Genomic DNA, 15815 nt, shown 5'->3' on the forward strand with positions numbered 1-15815 from the left:
AAGAGTTCTCTGAATATTTGGGGCGTGGCTAACTAGCCCATGTGCACAGTTAACTCTCTGTTGTCGATCGGTCATTACACTGACGGTCTTTTGACCTTTTGATCTGGTGATGCATAAAAATATGGTGGGTCTAAACCGAAATGTGGCCAGACCTGAGTAGGGTTGTTTAGGATGTGAATATATTCCTAGAATCTACCAGTATATCTGGGCCGACACCCAGTATGTTGAAGACAGGCTACCATATATTATATCCAATATATTGAAGACAGACTTCTGTGTATTACATCCAGTATGTTGAAGACAGTCTACTGTATATTACATCCAGTATGTTGAAGACAGGCTACGGTATATTACATCCAGCATGTTGAAGACAGGTTACTGTATATTACATCCAATATATTGAAGACAGACTTCTGTGTATTACATCCAGTATGTTGAAGACAGTCTACTGTATATAACATCCAGTATGTTGAAGACAGGCTACAGTATATTACATCCAGTATGTTGAAGACAGTCTACTGTATATTACATCCAGTATGTTGAAGACAGGCTACGGTATATTACATCCAGTATGTTGAAGACAGGCTACGGTATATTACATCCAGTATATTGAAGACAGACTTCTGTGTGTTGCATCCAGTATGTTGAAGACAGACTTCTGTGTATTGCATCCAGTATGTTGAAGACAGTCTACTGTATATTACATCCAGTATGTTGAAGACAGACTTCTGTGTATTGCATCCAGTATGTTGAAGACAGTCTACTGTATATTACATCCAGTATGTTGAAGACAGACTTCTGTGTATTGCATCCAGTATGTTGAAGACAGTCTACTGTATATTACATCCAGTGTGTTGAAGACAGGCTGCGGTATATTACATCCAGTATGTTGAAGACAGTCTACTGTATATTATATCCAGTATGTTGAAGACAAGCTACTGTATATTACATCCAGGATGTTGAAGACAGTCTACTGTATATTATATCATTGTAATGTAACCAGTAGTCAGTGCAATTACGAAAGTGACAAAAATTGAAAATAAAACAGGGTCAGTAGCTGACAGGTGTCCCCTGGTCATTTTGAGAAAAATTGTCATGGCCAGTATGTGCTATAAAACACCCTAAAGAGTGGTTTGAGGGCTTAGAAATCCAAGATGGCAGACAGCAACCATACTGGATTAATTTATACATTGTGGCCACAAAATCAATATCTTACTTGCCCTCTTACTGATTTGTTGAAAACTGTTGAAGGTGTCTTGTTTTTAAGATCAGGTGTGACAAAATTTGAGTTGATTGGTGTTTTACGCCGTACTCAAAAATATTGCAAGTACGCAATGTCATGCCAGCATTGTGGTGGGAGGAAACAGGACAGAACCCACAATCATCCACAGGTTACTGGCAGATCTTCCCATACATGAGTGGAAGCCAGCATTAGCTGGACTTGAACTCACAGCGACGACTTTGTTAATTGTCTCCTGGGTCATTGTGCTATGGTGACGTGTTAACCGTCTCAGCAACAGAGGCCCTCAGGTGTGACAAAAGGGTCAGCGCACTGAAAGCACTACATGTCCATGTATAATTTCTATATCTTTCACAGCAGGGAATAGCAAGGAAGCGATCTGCCATTTTGTTTGTTTGTTTTGTGTTTGTCGGCTTCTTTTAGTGCCTTTAAACATGCATTGCTTATCATCATCAGAAGCACATGTTGGTAATAGAATGATTTGTGAGTCTTCTTTATGTTGAAGTCTTAGGTGTTATCAAAGTATTTCTTTTCTTTCAGATGAACAGTTGGTATTGATATGATACCTTATTTTTGTAATAGTTTAAGACTGTTCAAGAAGTTGTAATGTATTAATTGTTCATTTTTCTAAATGTAACGTTTTCATGTATGCGAGATTGTTCCGTATGAGAAGAACTATGTTGCTATACCTCCTTGATGCAGTGATTAACACATGCTACACTTCGTAGCGAGTTATGTCAACACAACCAAAAAGGTCTTCATAAAAGATGACATGAAAGAGTGTCCTGATCTCGCCGACAATATCCTTGCCAGGCTCAGTGTCTGTAGAATGCATAAGATGCAATAATTGATGGCTGATTAGAAAAAAGTTGAGCTTGGTGGAAATTCATGCTTGAGAAACGAACCACCAAAAAAAAAAGTTCCAATTATGTCATGTTTGGTTGGCAAGGAGCAAGCAATTGCTGTGATACAGGCCAGAGTGACAACCCATGTTTTTTATGTCTCTGCCATTGTTCTGCAGTTGAGCAAGTGGGACAGTTACTGTTATAAAAGAGCTTGTCAGAAAGAGTAACATCTTTTTAAAGGATGGTACTGTCAATAAAAAAAGTCGCTTTGAGCAAAGTTGATCAAAGGGTGAAGCTTTGCAGTGGCTGAAGGTGTTCTGCCTCCACAGAGCAACTCTTTTGAAATCAAAGGGCTGTCAAGAACTGTGGAGTGCCTTTTGACTCACTGTGGTGTTGAGGAACTTACATTTGGTTGGCTGTACTTCGGTTGGCCTGCCTGGACTCACAGTGGAGTTGAGGAAACTTCCAATTGGTGCACTGTACTTTAAACTGACCACCTTGATTTACTATGGAGCTGAGGAAGCTTCCAATTGGTGCACTGTACTTTAAACTGACCACCTTGATTTACTATGGAGGTGAGGAAACTTCCAATTGGTGCACTGTACTTTAAACTAACCACCTTGACTCACTATGGAGTTGAGGAAACTTCCAATTGGTGCACTGTACTTTAAACTGACCACCTTGATTTACTATGGAGTTGAGGAAACTTCCAATTGGTGCACTGTACTTTAAACTAACCACCTTGACTCACTATGGAGTTGAGGAAACTTCCAATTGGTGCACTGTACTTTAAACTGACCACCTTGACTCACTATGGAGTTGAGTAAACTTCCAGTTGGTGCACTGTACTTTAAACTGACCACTTTGACTCATTATGGAGTTGAGGAAACTTCCAATTGGTGCACTGTACTTTAAACTGACCACCTTGATTTACTATGGAGCTGAGGAAACTTCCAATTGGTGCACTGTACTTTAAACTGACCACCTTGACTCACTATGGAGTTGAGGAAACTTCCAGTTGGTGCACTGTACTTTAAACTGACCACCTTGACTCACTATGGAGTTGAGGAAACTTCCAGTTGGTGCACTGTACTTTAAACTGACCGCCTTGACTCACTATGGAGTTGAGGAAACTTCCAATTGGTGCACTGTACTTTAAACTGTACACCCTTTTCTTTCTTGCCCCTGGTCATTACCTTTCCTTTGGGGCTGGCCTAAAATTTACCACAAAAGCTGACATGCTCAGATGTTGGGTGCTCAGTAGTGGAAAGTATTTCTCATAGGCTGGAATGTTTGTCTTGGGTTCATTCGGCTTGATCTTCCCTGAGCATTTTGTCTTGTTTATTAATTAAAATATTAATGGATGATATGCACTGGTAACATTCCTGTGATGATGTACACAACACTACATGCCTTTCCAGAAGCAAACCATATTTTTTTGTTGGGGGGGGGGGGGAGTTTGTAGGAGAGAGGTGATACGTTTCTTGTACATGTAGGCTTACAATGTATGTGTGAGTGTTGTGTAAGTGGTGGACAAGTCAGAAATGTCAGAAACTCAAGTAAGATGGATTACACGCTTGATTAAGAGGGAGGCCTAATTCCTAAGTACACAAAGCTGTAGGACTTTCTGTTGTCTTCCTGATGTTTGCCGACAGGTATTTTTAGGTTCTTTGCACTAATCTACAACACTGGGTATTGCTATCTTTATGACCTTGGAGAGAAATAAACAAAGAAAGTATAGGGATATCCAGAGGTTATATTAAGCTGTTCTAGCTTAAAGCATATATAGGTTGAGAATTAAGTTGAATGCACCAACTCAGTAACATTTAATATACTCTTTTGTGTTTATGAAACTTACCAGAAGTATGCAGGATCTCATCATTGATAAACGATGTAATGTGTTCAAATAAAGCTTTAGTCATTTAAACTCCTTAGCTTTACAGTTTTTCATTGTCCTAAACCAAACCTGTGAAATGATATCCCTGTAACCTACATTTATATGGGGTTGACTGTTGATGGCAAAAGTTCTGATGCTGTCAGTGTGCAACAAGTTACATGTGTGGCAAATGTAACATGATAACAAATTACATGTGTGGCAAATGTAACATGATATAACATGATAACAAGTTACATATGTGGCAAATGTAACATGATAACAAGTTACATGTGTGGCAAATGTAACATGATAACAAGTTTCATATGTGGCAAATGTAACATGATAACAAGTTACATGTGTGGCAAATGTAACCTGATAACAAGTTACATGTGTGGCAAATGTAACATGATGGTCAAATATGTAATACATGTATTTTTCAGATGTGGAGAAAATGGTAGAATAAAAAAAAAACAAATGAGCCTTCTCAACTTTCTACATCTTTGTATTCCAACTGCGGTTTCGAAAGTCTTGTTCTTATCAAGGAATGAAGTATAACAGTGTGACAGGCTTTATATTTAGTCATGTTTCCAGGGAGTAAATGGTCACTGGGAAAGTGCCCATACTTTCTTCAAAGTTTGAAGAAAGTATGGGCATGCCAAAACGTTGTGAAAGAGATCAAAAACGATAATAATATTAATCTTAGTGATTAATATTATCACTTATAAACTTATAAAATCATTATAAACTAGTGTAAAATCAAACAATATAATACAGTTCATTATGTACATTAAACATAGCATTCTTCAATACTGTGTAACAATGAATGGTTAATTAATACACAGGTGTGGTCAAATGATCGAGACCTATGGCAAGTTTCTTTAACATCTAACAAAGCCTTGTTTCCATCGTGAACTTTGTAAAATGGAAAAACTTTGAAAGGTGGTGTCAAAGAGAGAAAGCACTGTCTAATGTGTCGACTAAGAGGAACTGAACAGTGATTTCCATTGAAAATCTGTTGTCTGTGTACAGTTAGTCAAGATCTTAAATCTGTTGTCTGACCAGTGTATTGTTTTCCGCGCCTCTGGCATATAAGTGTGTATACAACATATTTAAATTTGTATGAATGGTATTGTATTTGTTCATTCACTTTAATAGACACATAATGATCCAGTTAGCAAGCAGTACATCACTATGATAGTTTATAAGCAGCTAGCTTACACCCAGAAGACTGGCATATATTTGACATGAGAAAATAAAATTCACATGGTTGTCTCAATTAGCTCTTTCTCACTTTTTCTGGTTCACCCACCACACTTGTTTCTTACCCACAAGTCTTGAGAAGCAGATGATAAGCTTTGGTCACATACTAAGTTTCCTGGGTGAGCATAAAGCATATCGCTTTATCCATCCTCCCTTGCTCTAATTGCTCTCCATTTAGAGGGGCTCTTTAATGGGTTGGCAGAATTCAGTAAACTAGATTACCTGAAAATCAGGAAGCTGGAAGGGCGTAATGGGGATTTGTTGACAAGTTTATGGAGTGTTAATTTGAAACTGTGGCTGGGTCCCTGCCCTAACTGCTGATAGAAACCCCACCCCAGCTGGGTCATGTTAAAGAACAGATGCATTGCACTGCAGTAGGGTATCACTGAAAGACAAAAATCTTAATGCTGGATAAATGTGTAAATTACTTGAGACTACTGGGATATTTTAACACAAATAAATCCAGTTTGTTTATGTCAGTGTTCCTTGTTGAAATATAGGAACATGGCAACTTTACTTGTTAATTCCTCATGAGGGTCATTGCTTAAACATGGTGGCCACAGTTGCCTTGTGACACATGTTCAGAAGGTGAAATCCGCCCAATCCTTTACTAGTAGAAACAAAAAGTGATGAAGAGTAGTCTTCTTGTCAAAAAATGTCAATTAAAATAGCTGAAAAGAAACATTTTAAGAGAGATCATGTACAATTAGCAAACAAATTATTAAAAAAAACAGTATGTCTTCTCACATGTTTAATAAGTAGAGCAGGTACAAAATAAACTTTTGTCTTTGAGAATTGAAAACTAGAATCAATACCACAAAAACAGGAATTACCTGTAGTATGATTCCTGTCCGTGTATGTTTACAGGCATATTCATTCTGATATGTTTACATGTATATGTACTTGCAGTGCAAAAATGTTGAACAGCCATCTAAAGACCTTTTTCAAAATTGCTTGCCAAGGAGAATTCATGTTCAAATCTACATGCAGCTAAGGTTTTGTACGGTGGTAAATATGGAATCTTCATTCCCCTTTGAAGAACACAATTTTTGATCTTAATCATTAACGTTGTGGGGACCTACAATGTATAATGTATTCTTGTAATGTTTTCATACCTCACTCAGTGAATTTAGGGTGGTATGCTGGAAATACCCCGTCTGTCTGTCTGTCTGTCTGTACACACGATTTTGTCCATGCATCTCCTCCCAAAATACTGCACCGATTGTTATGAAACTTAACATACATTTTCAATATCATCTAAACTTGTGCATGCATAAGTTTAGTTACAATCGTGTAATTATTTTCATAATTATTCTCGTTCAGGTAATTAGTGCTATAATGGATTTTTATGTTCCATACACAGATTTTGTCCATGCAACTCCTGCTAAAGTAATTGCACCAAAAGTGCACCAATTTCCATCATATCATCTACATTCTTAATAATAATGACAGTTTCATTAGTATTTTTATTTTCTTAGTTAACCCCTGCCCACCCCACCCCACCCCATGTACCCCAGGCTCATTGTATGCTTTCATGCACACAGCTAAATGAACAAGCTGAAGACACGTAATTTCATTATCTTGAGGTTATATTTCAGTATGTATGTAGGACTATATTTTTAGTCAGTTTTGGGGTTTACTCTCATGAGTTGTATCTTCATAGTATTCAACTAGTTATATTTTCATATAATATATTATTTTCAGTAATATTTTTAGTTCCCTGAGCGTCGGCTTCCAATAACAGGGAAGGCAATGTTAAACAAAATGTCAAAGGTGGTATCTTAAAAAGTATTGCAGGTATTGAGATCAGGGTTTGCATGCATGTAAAGCACAGTAACATGAGGGGGATATGTTGATGTGGTGGGAACATATTAAATACCATGAATTACTGATTTCCTGACTTAGTGTGTTGTGTATTAGAGTCAGTGTTACAGAATGTTAGGGGTGGTATCTCAAAAAGTGCTGCATGTATTGAGCTCAGGGTTTGCACTTATGTAGAGTACAATATTCGATTATGAATTACTGATTTCCTGACTTAATGTATGTTGATGTTTAAAATAAATGTTAAACAAAATGTTGAAGAGTCGTATCTCAAAAGTACTGCGTTTATTGAGCTCAGGGTTTGCACACATCATTATCATTTAAAGCACAATAACTTGCGGGGAATATTCCATGGCTGATATCGTGTGTGCTTAGTAAATACTGTAAATTACCAAATTCCTAATTTAGTTTATTGTGTATTAGAATCAAAGTTAAAGAAAATGTTTAATAAAACTATCAAGAATTGCCGCATGTATTGACCTGAAATTTTAAAAAAAAATTTTTTTTTAAATGTATGCTTACAGTGTACCATGACTCAAGGGTGTTGTTCCATCACTGATGCTCATTGTGTGCTTATTAATTACCGTAAATTACAAAATTTACGATTTCAGTACTTTATGTATTGAGCTGCAGTTTTGCATTCATGAGTCTGCTACAGGCGAGCTCTTAGGTATATGTAGCCTTGCTTTGAAATGTTGGGGGATGGAGGTTTCAGTTGTTTTTTTGTTGAGTGAGCTACAGTGGTGTGTGGTATTGTGTGTTTCAGAGTGCTCCACCAGAAGAAATCTATGACAGATCGGCCTACATCATACGTGCACGGCCCGCCAATCCCTACACCATGGACGGCCACTTAGACAGGATATCTGAAGAAAGGGCAAGTGAAATTATGATTTAAGCTTATATATTAATTATTTTTTTTTTACAGCATCACTGTAATGTATTACATGCACAGTTTGCTTTTGTTCTAATTGCATGTTTGTCCACAAAACTTCATAAAGTTTCTGTCTAAGGCAATAAAGTGCTTGTCTGCTATTTTGCTCACTAATTTTTACCAATAGAAGCACTGGTTCTTTGTAAATAACTGAACAATCATAATATAACTATTTAATGCTTGGGTTAGATCGAAGTTGCTGAAGTACCTGCATGACTGGTTGATTTTTGCACAAATTAATACGTGACAAACACATCACTCAGTTTGTATGGTTTTGCTGTTTCTAATGTTTCAGTTAGTGTCAACTTATTTGCCTGTGTGGTTTTTTCCCCCTTCATTTACTATTTATCCCACATTTAAGCATAAGCCAGGTATGTTAATTTGGGTCTGTTTGTTTGTGTCAGGCTTTTGGTTTCAGTGCATTAACTGCTCCAAATATTGTGTGACTTTGATAAAAATGGTGTGTGCAGGCTCATCTTTTGTAACCCCCAGGTTAATTTTGAAAAGCAGTCAGATGAGTGTATATGCTTTGCATATTTAGTGGTTGTTTTGTTTCTGTGCCATGAGTGCTTCAAATATTTTCCTCTTTTTTGCTCATTTGTACAAAGTAAGGAGAGGTATTAGTGTCCTGTTAAGCCTTTTTTTTAGGGCCTGTGCATGTAAATTAGGCTCTTTAGCATGGATTTAAGGTTAATGTTTGCTTACCTCCCTTGTCTAAGGTATGGTATGTAAATGTACTTACTCGGATGGAAGGTTAAGCTTTTAGTTTTTAACTCCTTTGTCTGAGTTAAGGAGTGTAAATGTACATGTATATACTCAGTTGGAGGGCCCAGCGTTTTTAGCTCCTGTATAATGGCAGTTCATTTATGGATTGAAGGTTAAGCTTTTTTAGCTCCAACATACATGTACAGTGATAGAAAGTTAGGGTTTTTTCAAATATTTTATTTGCTCTTATATTTAAGAGATCATGGATGTTGTGTACATCTACATAGGGCCTTCTGATGTAAGGATAATCTTTTCATGTTCATTATAATCCTTTTATTGGCTTTGTGAATGGTTTTTTTTTGTCATTTTGATTGATAGACTTTTGATGTAAAAATTTACAAGTTATATGAACTTCACTTAGTTTTCTTTAGTGAACACAGCTTTTTCTTATTGTCACTATAGCTACTTTAGTTTTCTGTAGAAAGCTTTCCACATCAATAATAGTACAAGGAGCCTAGGACACTGGCCAAAGCAAATTGTGCCTTCCTATACTGCTGCAGAATGTTTGAGCCATCCACATAGGCAGTGACTGTTGTGAGCTCAGTATTTATTCAGCCAATCATAAGATTGCAGTGGCCACCCATAGGACTGGGATAGCCAATCATGCACCAGTAGCAGCTTGCATATCAAAGACCACTTCAGCGAAATTAGTACTTGAACTCCTCTCAAGAAAGTTTTTTACTACCTTAGCTCAACATTTCCTCAACCATTCAAAATGTCGCCATCCACAGGTGGAGTAAATGGTCACTGGGACAACAAAGTTTGAGGAAAGTATGGGCTTGCCAACACGTTGTGAAAGAGATCAAAAAGGATAATAATATTAATCTTTATAAACTAGTGTAAAATCAAACAATATAATACAGTTCATTATGTACATTAAACATAGCATTCTTCAATACTGTATAATGATGAATGGTTAATTAATACACAGGTGTGGTCAAATGGTTGAGACCTATGGCCGATGGCTTCCATTCTGACCGGGTTGATACTTACTAATAAACAAAGTTTGTTTAACATCTAACAAAGCCTAGTTCCCATCCTGAACTTTGTAAAATGGAAAAACTTTGAAAGGCGGCATTAAAGAGAGAAAGCACGGTCTAATGTGTCGACTAAGAGGAAGAGAACAGTGATTTCCATTGAAAATCTGTTGTCTGTGTACATTTAGTCGAGATCTTAAATCTGTTGCCTGACCAATGTATTGTTTGCCACAGCCCTGGCATATAAGTATGTATACAACATATTTAGATGCAGAGAACATATTCATTTTAACAGTGAATAAGGAGTCAATTGTGGTAAATTCAACACTCGGACCTTCCAATATATGGATGCCCCATACCCGGTAATTGTTACATTTATTTACTTGCCAGCATGTTACATGTACACTGGTTTTCTAAAAGACGGGCCTTCGTTAATATTTTCTTCAGGTTTGGGCTCTGTCGTTTACTCTTAATGATTGTAGATTTGGAGATGATATCTTTCATTTTAGCACTTTTGTTCAATATAGGTAACATTTTTCAGTATTATGGGAAATATAATATTATTGTCAGGATTGAAAGTAGATATAATAGAGACAACATTTTGGGTAGTAGTTTTTGGTGAGATTTGTCTTAAGACGCTTGTGGGGTGAGGAAAAGCTTTTCTTTTCCCAACGTCTATTAATCCCTCTGGATATCCCCTAAAGAGTAAGGCAGACTTTAATTCAATAAGTCGCTTATTCTGAATGGTACACACCCGAGATATTTTTCTATGTTTGCCTGGTGTGATTGGAGCTAAAATGAAGATAGAGCTGGGTATCAGTTGGTTTCCTAAATATATGTGTAGTTAAAATGCGTCCAGATTTAACAACCAGAATATCTAAGCATGGAATCCTGATATCAGTGGATACTCAGCTCCGTATTTCGAAGAAATCGTTTCATACAATTTAATTTCAAGAAACCCCATCAACAGTGTTGTGTATACTGGGATCATTTTTGTTTCCATGGCCGTACATAAAATTTGCATGCAGTATTCATCATTGAGGCCAAGTGAATTATTGTTCAAAATAAATTTAATACTATCAATGATTAATTCACCTTTAGAACGTGGGTGGAGTGAGCTAGAGAAGTTAATAAGCCAGTATTACCTGGGCTTCTAGTCCCAAGTCCTGTGGAATACTACTACATAGACTGTGTACGTCAAATGTGGCCATTGTAGCAACTTCCTCTACTTCCTGAGTTTAATGATTCAGGAAATCTAAATCAAATTTTTCTAAATCAGAAATGGTGTAAGTAATATATCCATAAGATGGCTCAATCTGTGGGTTGGTGAAGACGGACCAGCAATGATGGGTCTGAATATTGGATCACTGGGTTGGGGTAGATTCCAATTTTTGACTTTCATTAGCATCTCTGATTTGCTCAGATTTATGAAATTTTTGACAAGCCATAAAAATTGTTGGTTTTGGATTTGAACTTGGTTAAATTATTCCTTTCTGTTTTCGTGAGGTGTTCGTGTTTTTTATGAACTAACTTACAAAGGTCCATTAAAATGCGATTATCAGGATTATCAGAAAATTGTCTGTAAGCCTTCTTGTCATTGAGCATTTCTAGAATTTTATCTAACCTGTCCATAATGGCTACAGCTTTACGCTTGTCTGCTTCTTTTATGATGATATCTTGGCTGCTATAAAGACTTTAATTACAAGTTTTTGAGAGTAGGAAACATTAGATTTGGCCTTTGATGATGATGCTAGAGGTAGATTGTTTAAAATGTCAATTAATAATTCCAAACAACCGTTCTCACTAGTTCTGGATCTGATGGTGGATGGTTTAAAAACTAGTAAAGTGTCACTTTTGGAACTTGCGCTATTGCTGTACGAGTTAAACATTACCTCCAAAATTCTTCTAAAAAACTTCTAAAGTTTTCTGCTGAACTCCCTAAAGTTTTCACAAAGGTCATGCAGATTATACATGGGAGTTTGTGTAAAATCAAGGCCTAATTTTAAAATGTTTATTTGTTCTCGACTTAAAGTAACAATTGACAAGTGAATTACCGTGGGTATTGGTGTTTTTGATATCAATTCTGCTCCCTGGTGCAGCGATTGCCTTAAAAGGAATTGTTACCAGTAATATTTTCTTGTCGCTCTGTGTGATTGTTAACATTGTCTAACTGTGCCTTTCGATATTGTCCAATAAACACTGTACCAGGTGGGTATTCATTCCTATTGACCCCTGGAGGTAATCTGTTGTAGCCAGCTTGACGTCGAGGTGGGTTAGTTCTATTGTTCCCTTTACTGGCGTTCCTGTGGTTGGACCGCTTTCTATTGCGCCTCTGAACTGTGATATGATCATTGGAGGTGTCTTCATTAAATCTGTGAATGGTCTTCGCTGATTTTCAACCCCCTTTTAGCCTTACAGTCACACTGGCATCAAAGCGGTTGGGCTCAGTGCTATCTGGATTTGAAGACTGATTGGGGAGATTTTCCAGCCAGCTTTATATATATATATATATATATATATATATATATATATATATAAGATGAAATCTTGTCTGAAAAAATTTTAAAGTTGATTAATGTTGTTTGGTTGCAATTAATGCAGCCTTTGTTTTCATGAACAATTTTTTAGCACCAAAAGTAATATTTTATGACATTCAGTTCGTGGGAAGGTCTGCAGCAACCTGCGGATGGTCGTGGGTTTCCCCTAGGCTCTGCCCGGTTTCCTCCCACCTTCATGCTGGCTGCCATCGCATAAGTAAAATATTCTTGAGTACAGCGTAAAACGCCAATCAATAAACCAATAAATAATTGACATTCAGTGGGGTGAAACATTAGGTCGTATATATGTAGACTTTGTTTTACTGTATTAATCTCAAGCAAAAGCAAATATCTGTGACATCCTAAAAAAAAAAATGACACATGTTATGGTATGATATCAAAAATTTGACTGACCAACTCAGACAGATAGAAAGGACAGAGCAACTTATATAAGACCATTTCAGCTGCTTGTTGCTACTAAAAACCATTATGTTAGCAGACCCAGTTAGAACAGGCACATCAGCATTTTGTGAAAGGTGAGCTCTTTGGCACACACTTTGCAACACCATATTACATTTAATGCAGATGTGAGAAATGTACTGGTTTGTCACGAATACTGCACTCATGCTGGTCACCATCGTATATGTGAAATATTCTTGAGTACGCCTGTTAAAGAAAAGCATGTAAAGAGAGATATTTATAATTTGAACGTCTTGTTTCTGTGCATGTTTATATGGATTGATACTTGGCCATGATGAAATGTGCTAGCTATTACCAAGTTATATTAAACCAGCTATTACAAAGTTATATTAAAATTTACATTTCTTTGCCATTTATGTAATGTTTTGGCTGTCTTGTAGTTATAAGGAAGTAATGTGCAGTACATTGTAAAATTTTCCTCATTTTTCCTAATTTTTTCAGTCTCTGGATAATGCTTATCCTTCAGTAGTAAATTTATTGAACAATTCTCCCCATAAATGTTAAATATATGTTTGCACAGTATAACCTACTTGTCACAGCTAGGTGAGTAATGGTGTATTTCAATTGCCAATGTTTTATCTAATAGAAATATTTCGACACAATCCATTGTTCATTGTTATAATTGTCTTTGTAATTAGAAGAACTGTCTGCAGGAACTATTGAAGCCATTAGGTATCATGCTTTTATTTTACCCCAATTCCAAAATAGCCTTAGAGGTGAATATTGTCAAAAGCAGTTGGATTGTGTTTGTCTGTTTGTCCAATTCTTTCAAACTTGTTTCTCTTGTTAAACCTTATTCCTGGTTTACCAAAGATGGTCAAGATCTGACCTTGTCAATTTTTTCAAGGTCATTTGGAGTTATGCATGTCTTCATGTTTGACATCTGGATAAAAATATGATTATTTTTTTTCTTTTTAACTTGGTATATTGTATGAAAGTCATTGGGCCTGTGACTCAGTTACATTGTAAGTTGATACAGTGTTGATATTACGTGTAAGCCCCTATAGTGTCCAGTGCAGCTGAAATCTGCCCAGTGCTACCAGTGTCATAAATTCTAACCTCAGCATCATCTACTACTGGTTGAAATTGATACAGCAGTATAGCTAGAATCCATCTTGAAATGGCATGAGATATGAAGCTTACATGGAGTCAGCTGTAACATCACTGCAGGGATACTATCATGCAGCTGGATGGGGACTCATTAGGGGAGTAAAAGTATTACTTCTAGTGGATTTAAAATCAGTATTGTGTTTCTCAGTAGTCTTCTTATAATATTCTGTTTAAACAGATTATGATCTTTGTAAGTATGACCTTTAGGCTAAATCTGGATACTATCCGTTAGCACCTTTTATGGGCATATCCATGTATTCCAAAATCCATATCATCGTTGTAAATTGGCCATGTCCAGGTTGTCTGCGTGGACATCTTTCACTACACCTCCTTGCAACAAAATTCATGTTGGAACCACTTGGTTGACATGACAACGTGTTAAAAATTCACCTATGTCTGAGTTCATGAACACTGTTGTAATGAGATGGTCTGTTCTTTGAGGTTACTGCAGCAACAGGGCTTGGATTCCAGAAGAGCATAAAATCTCTATTTTTTTTTTAAAATGTTTGAGAGGATTTTTCCTTAGAAGAAATCCTAATTACTCAGGTGCTAGGGGGGTTTAAATTGAGAAATATGTGATGGTGGAAATCGGGTGTTCCTTAATCGCCTATTAACACGGCTACAACACAGCAGTTTCAGACCAGCAGGAAAAATAACGGGAGCTTCCCAAGTCCCATAACTCTTTCTTGCCATTGCAGGCTGTCATTCTTTATCTGTTTTATAGCCAGGGGTATTAGGTTGGCAAGAACAAGATTTAGTTGGTATAGGATTCTGCCAAGTTACCCACATGAGAAGTAAGATAAACTTCAGATAGGGTCTTATAGCAGTTTGCTGGCGACCCCAGCCTCCTTCCTCCACATATCATTTGCCCGTAAATCTGCGGCTTTGGAATAGACTGGGACACTCTCTGTTGGCTAGCTGTCTTTCTCCAAAGCCTTCTCGGGGACCTCCATTGGTTCTGTTACCAAACTATCACGCGTAACCCTCTCTTTTCTATGCAGGAGTTCCCACATACAGTCAGTTGCCATTTTAAACCTCGATCAATCAATTAGTACTGCAATGAGACGTTTCATTTGTAACTCACCTCTCCAACATATGGTTCTCCCAAGGTACCAGGTTTAGTGATTGTTTGGCAAATTTATTGCAATAAACCAGTATCAAGGTGACAATAAAAGTTTAACCAATGCATGCTTGGGTCATACTGCGTAGAAATCAATAACACAAAACATACAGATCATTTGGTGCCAACACATGGCTGTTACATCTGCAAGGTATGTTATCTTCATGTACAGATTACAAGACAGCAAGATGAGAGCAATAAGTTTAGCCTGTGGGTTCAGTGGCAATGACTCATGAAGGCATGAATAAATGTTTTCTTAGTTTTTTCATGGTAACCCAATGATCATCAGTGACGTTTTAATGACAGAAGAGTTAACCCAATGATCATCAATGACGTTTTAATGACAGTGATCATCAATGACGCTTTAATGACAGAAGAGTTATTTTCTATCCATGAATCAACCATTATACCACTTATTTTTTAAAGTCCTAGCTATTAATTTAGTGGTATTGATGTTTCACATAGCAGATAAGAGAGATTTTTCTTGTTTTGTTGATTTGATGATACATAAGTAATACAGTAGTTTCCAAAAGGTAAATAGGTGGTTGAACAGTTCACCTGCATGTTAAAACGGTTTCTTGGAGCTTGCATGTTGTTTGTGCATGTCTATGCTTTGTCAACATACATTTCTATTTTTACAAACTACAGGGATAGACATGTTAATGCCAATATTGACACTATGGATGTTTTTGCATGTACAGTAACTTATATTTCTGCTGTCATTTTTTGTGTACGGGTATGAACAGTATCTTCAGGATTGAATGTGCTTTGATTATGTATGCATAATTTACAAAGAATGGCAATGTAAATCTGTAATTAGTGCTTTTATCTGCAGATGGTGACTGTGTTGTTG

At 36.8% G+C, this 15815-nt stretch overlaps 1 protein-coding gene across 1 annotated transcript in view; it reads left to right on the plus strand.

Moving 5' to 3' along the window:
• Positions 1-7937, plus strand: part of LOC135479715 (uncharacterized) — a 204841-nt gene extending 196904 nt beyond the window's left edge. Inside the window, exon 5 of the mRNA XM_064759618.1 lies at positions 7809-7937. Coding sequence (XP_064615688.1) covers positions 7809-7937 — 129 coding nt within the window. The remainder of the gene's footprint in view (positions 1-7808) is intronic.
• Positions 7938-15815: the final 7878 nt, after the last annotated feature.

Source organism: Liolophura sinensis, chromosome 12 (assembly GCF_032854445.1).
Source record: "Liolophura sinensis isolate JHLJ2023 chromosome 12, CUHK_Ljap_v2, whole genome shotgun sequence".
Taxonomy (NCBI): domain Eukaryota; kingdom Metazoa; phylum Mollusca; class Polyplacophora; order Chitonida; family Chitonidae; genus Liolophura; species Liolophura sinensis.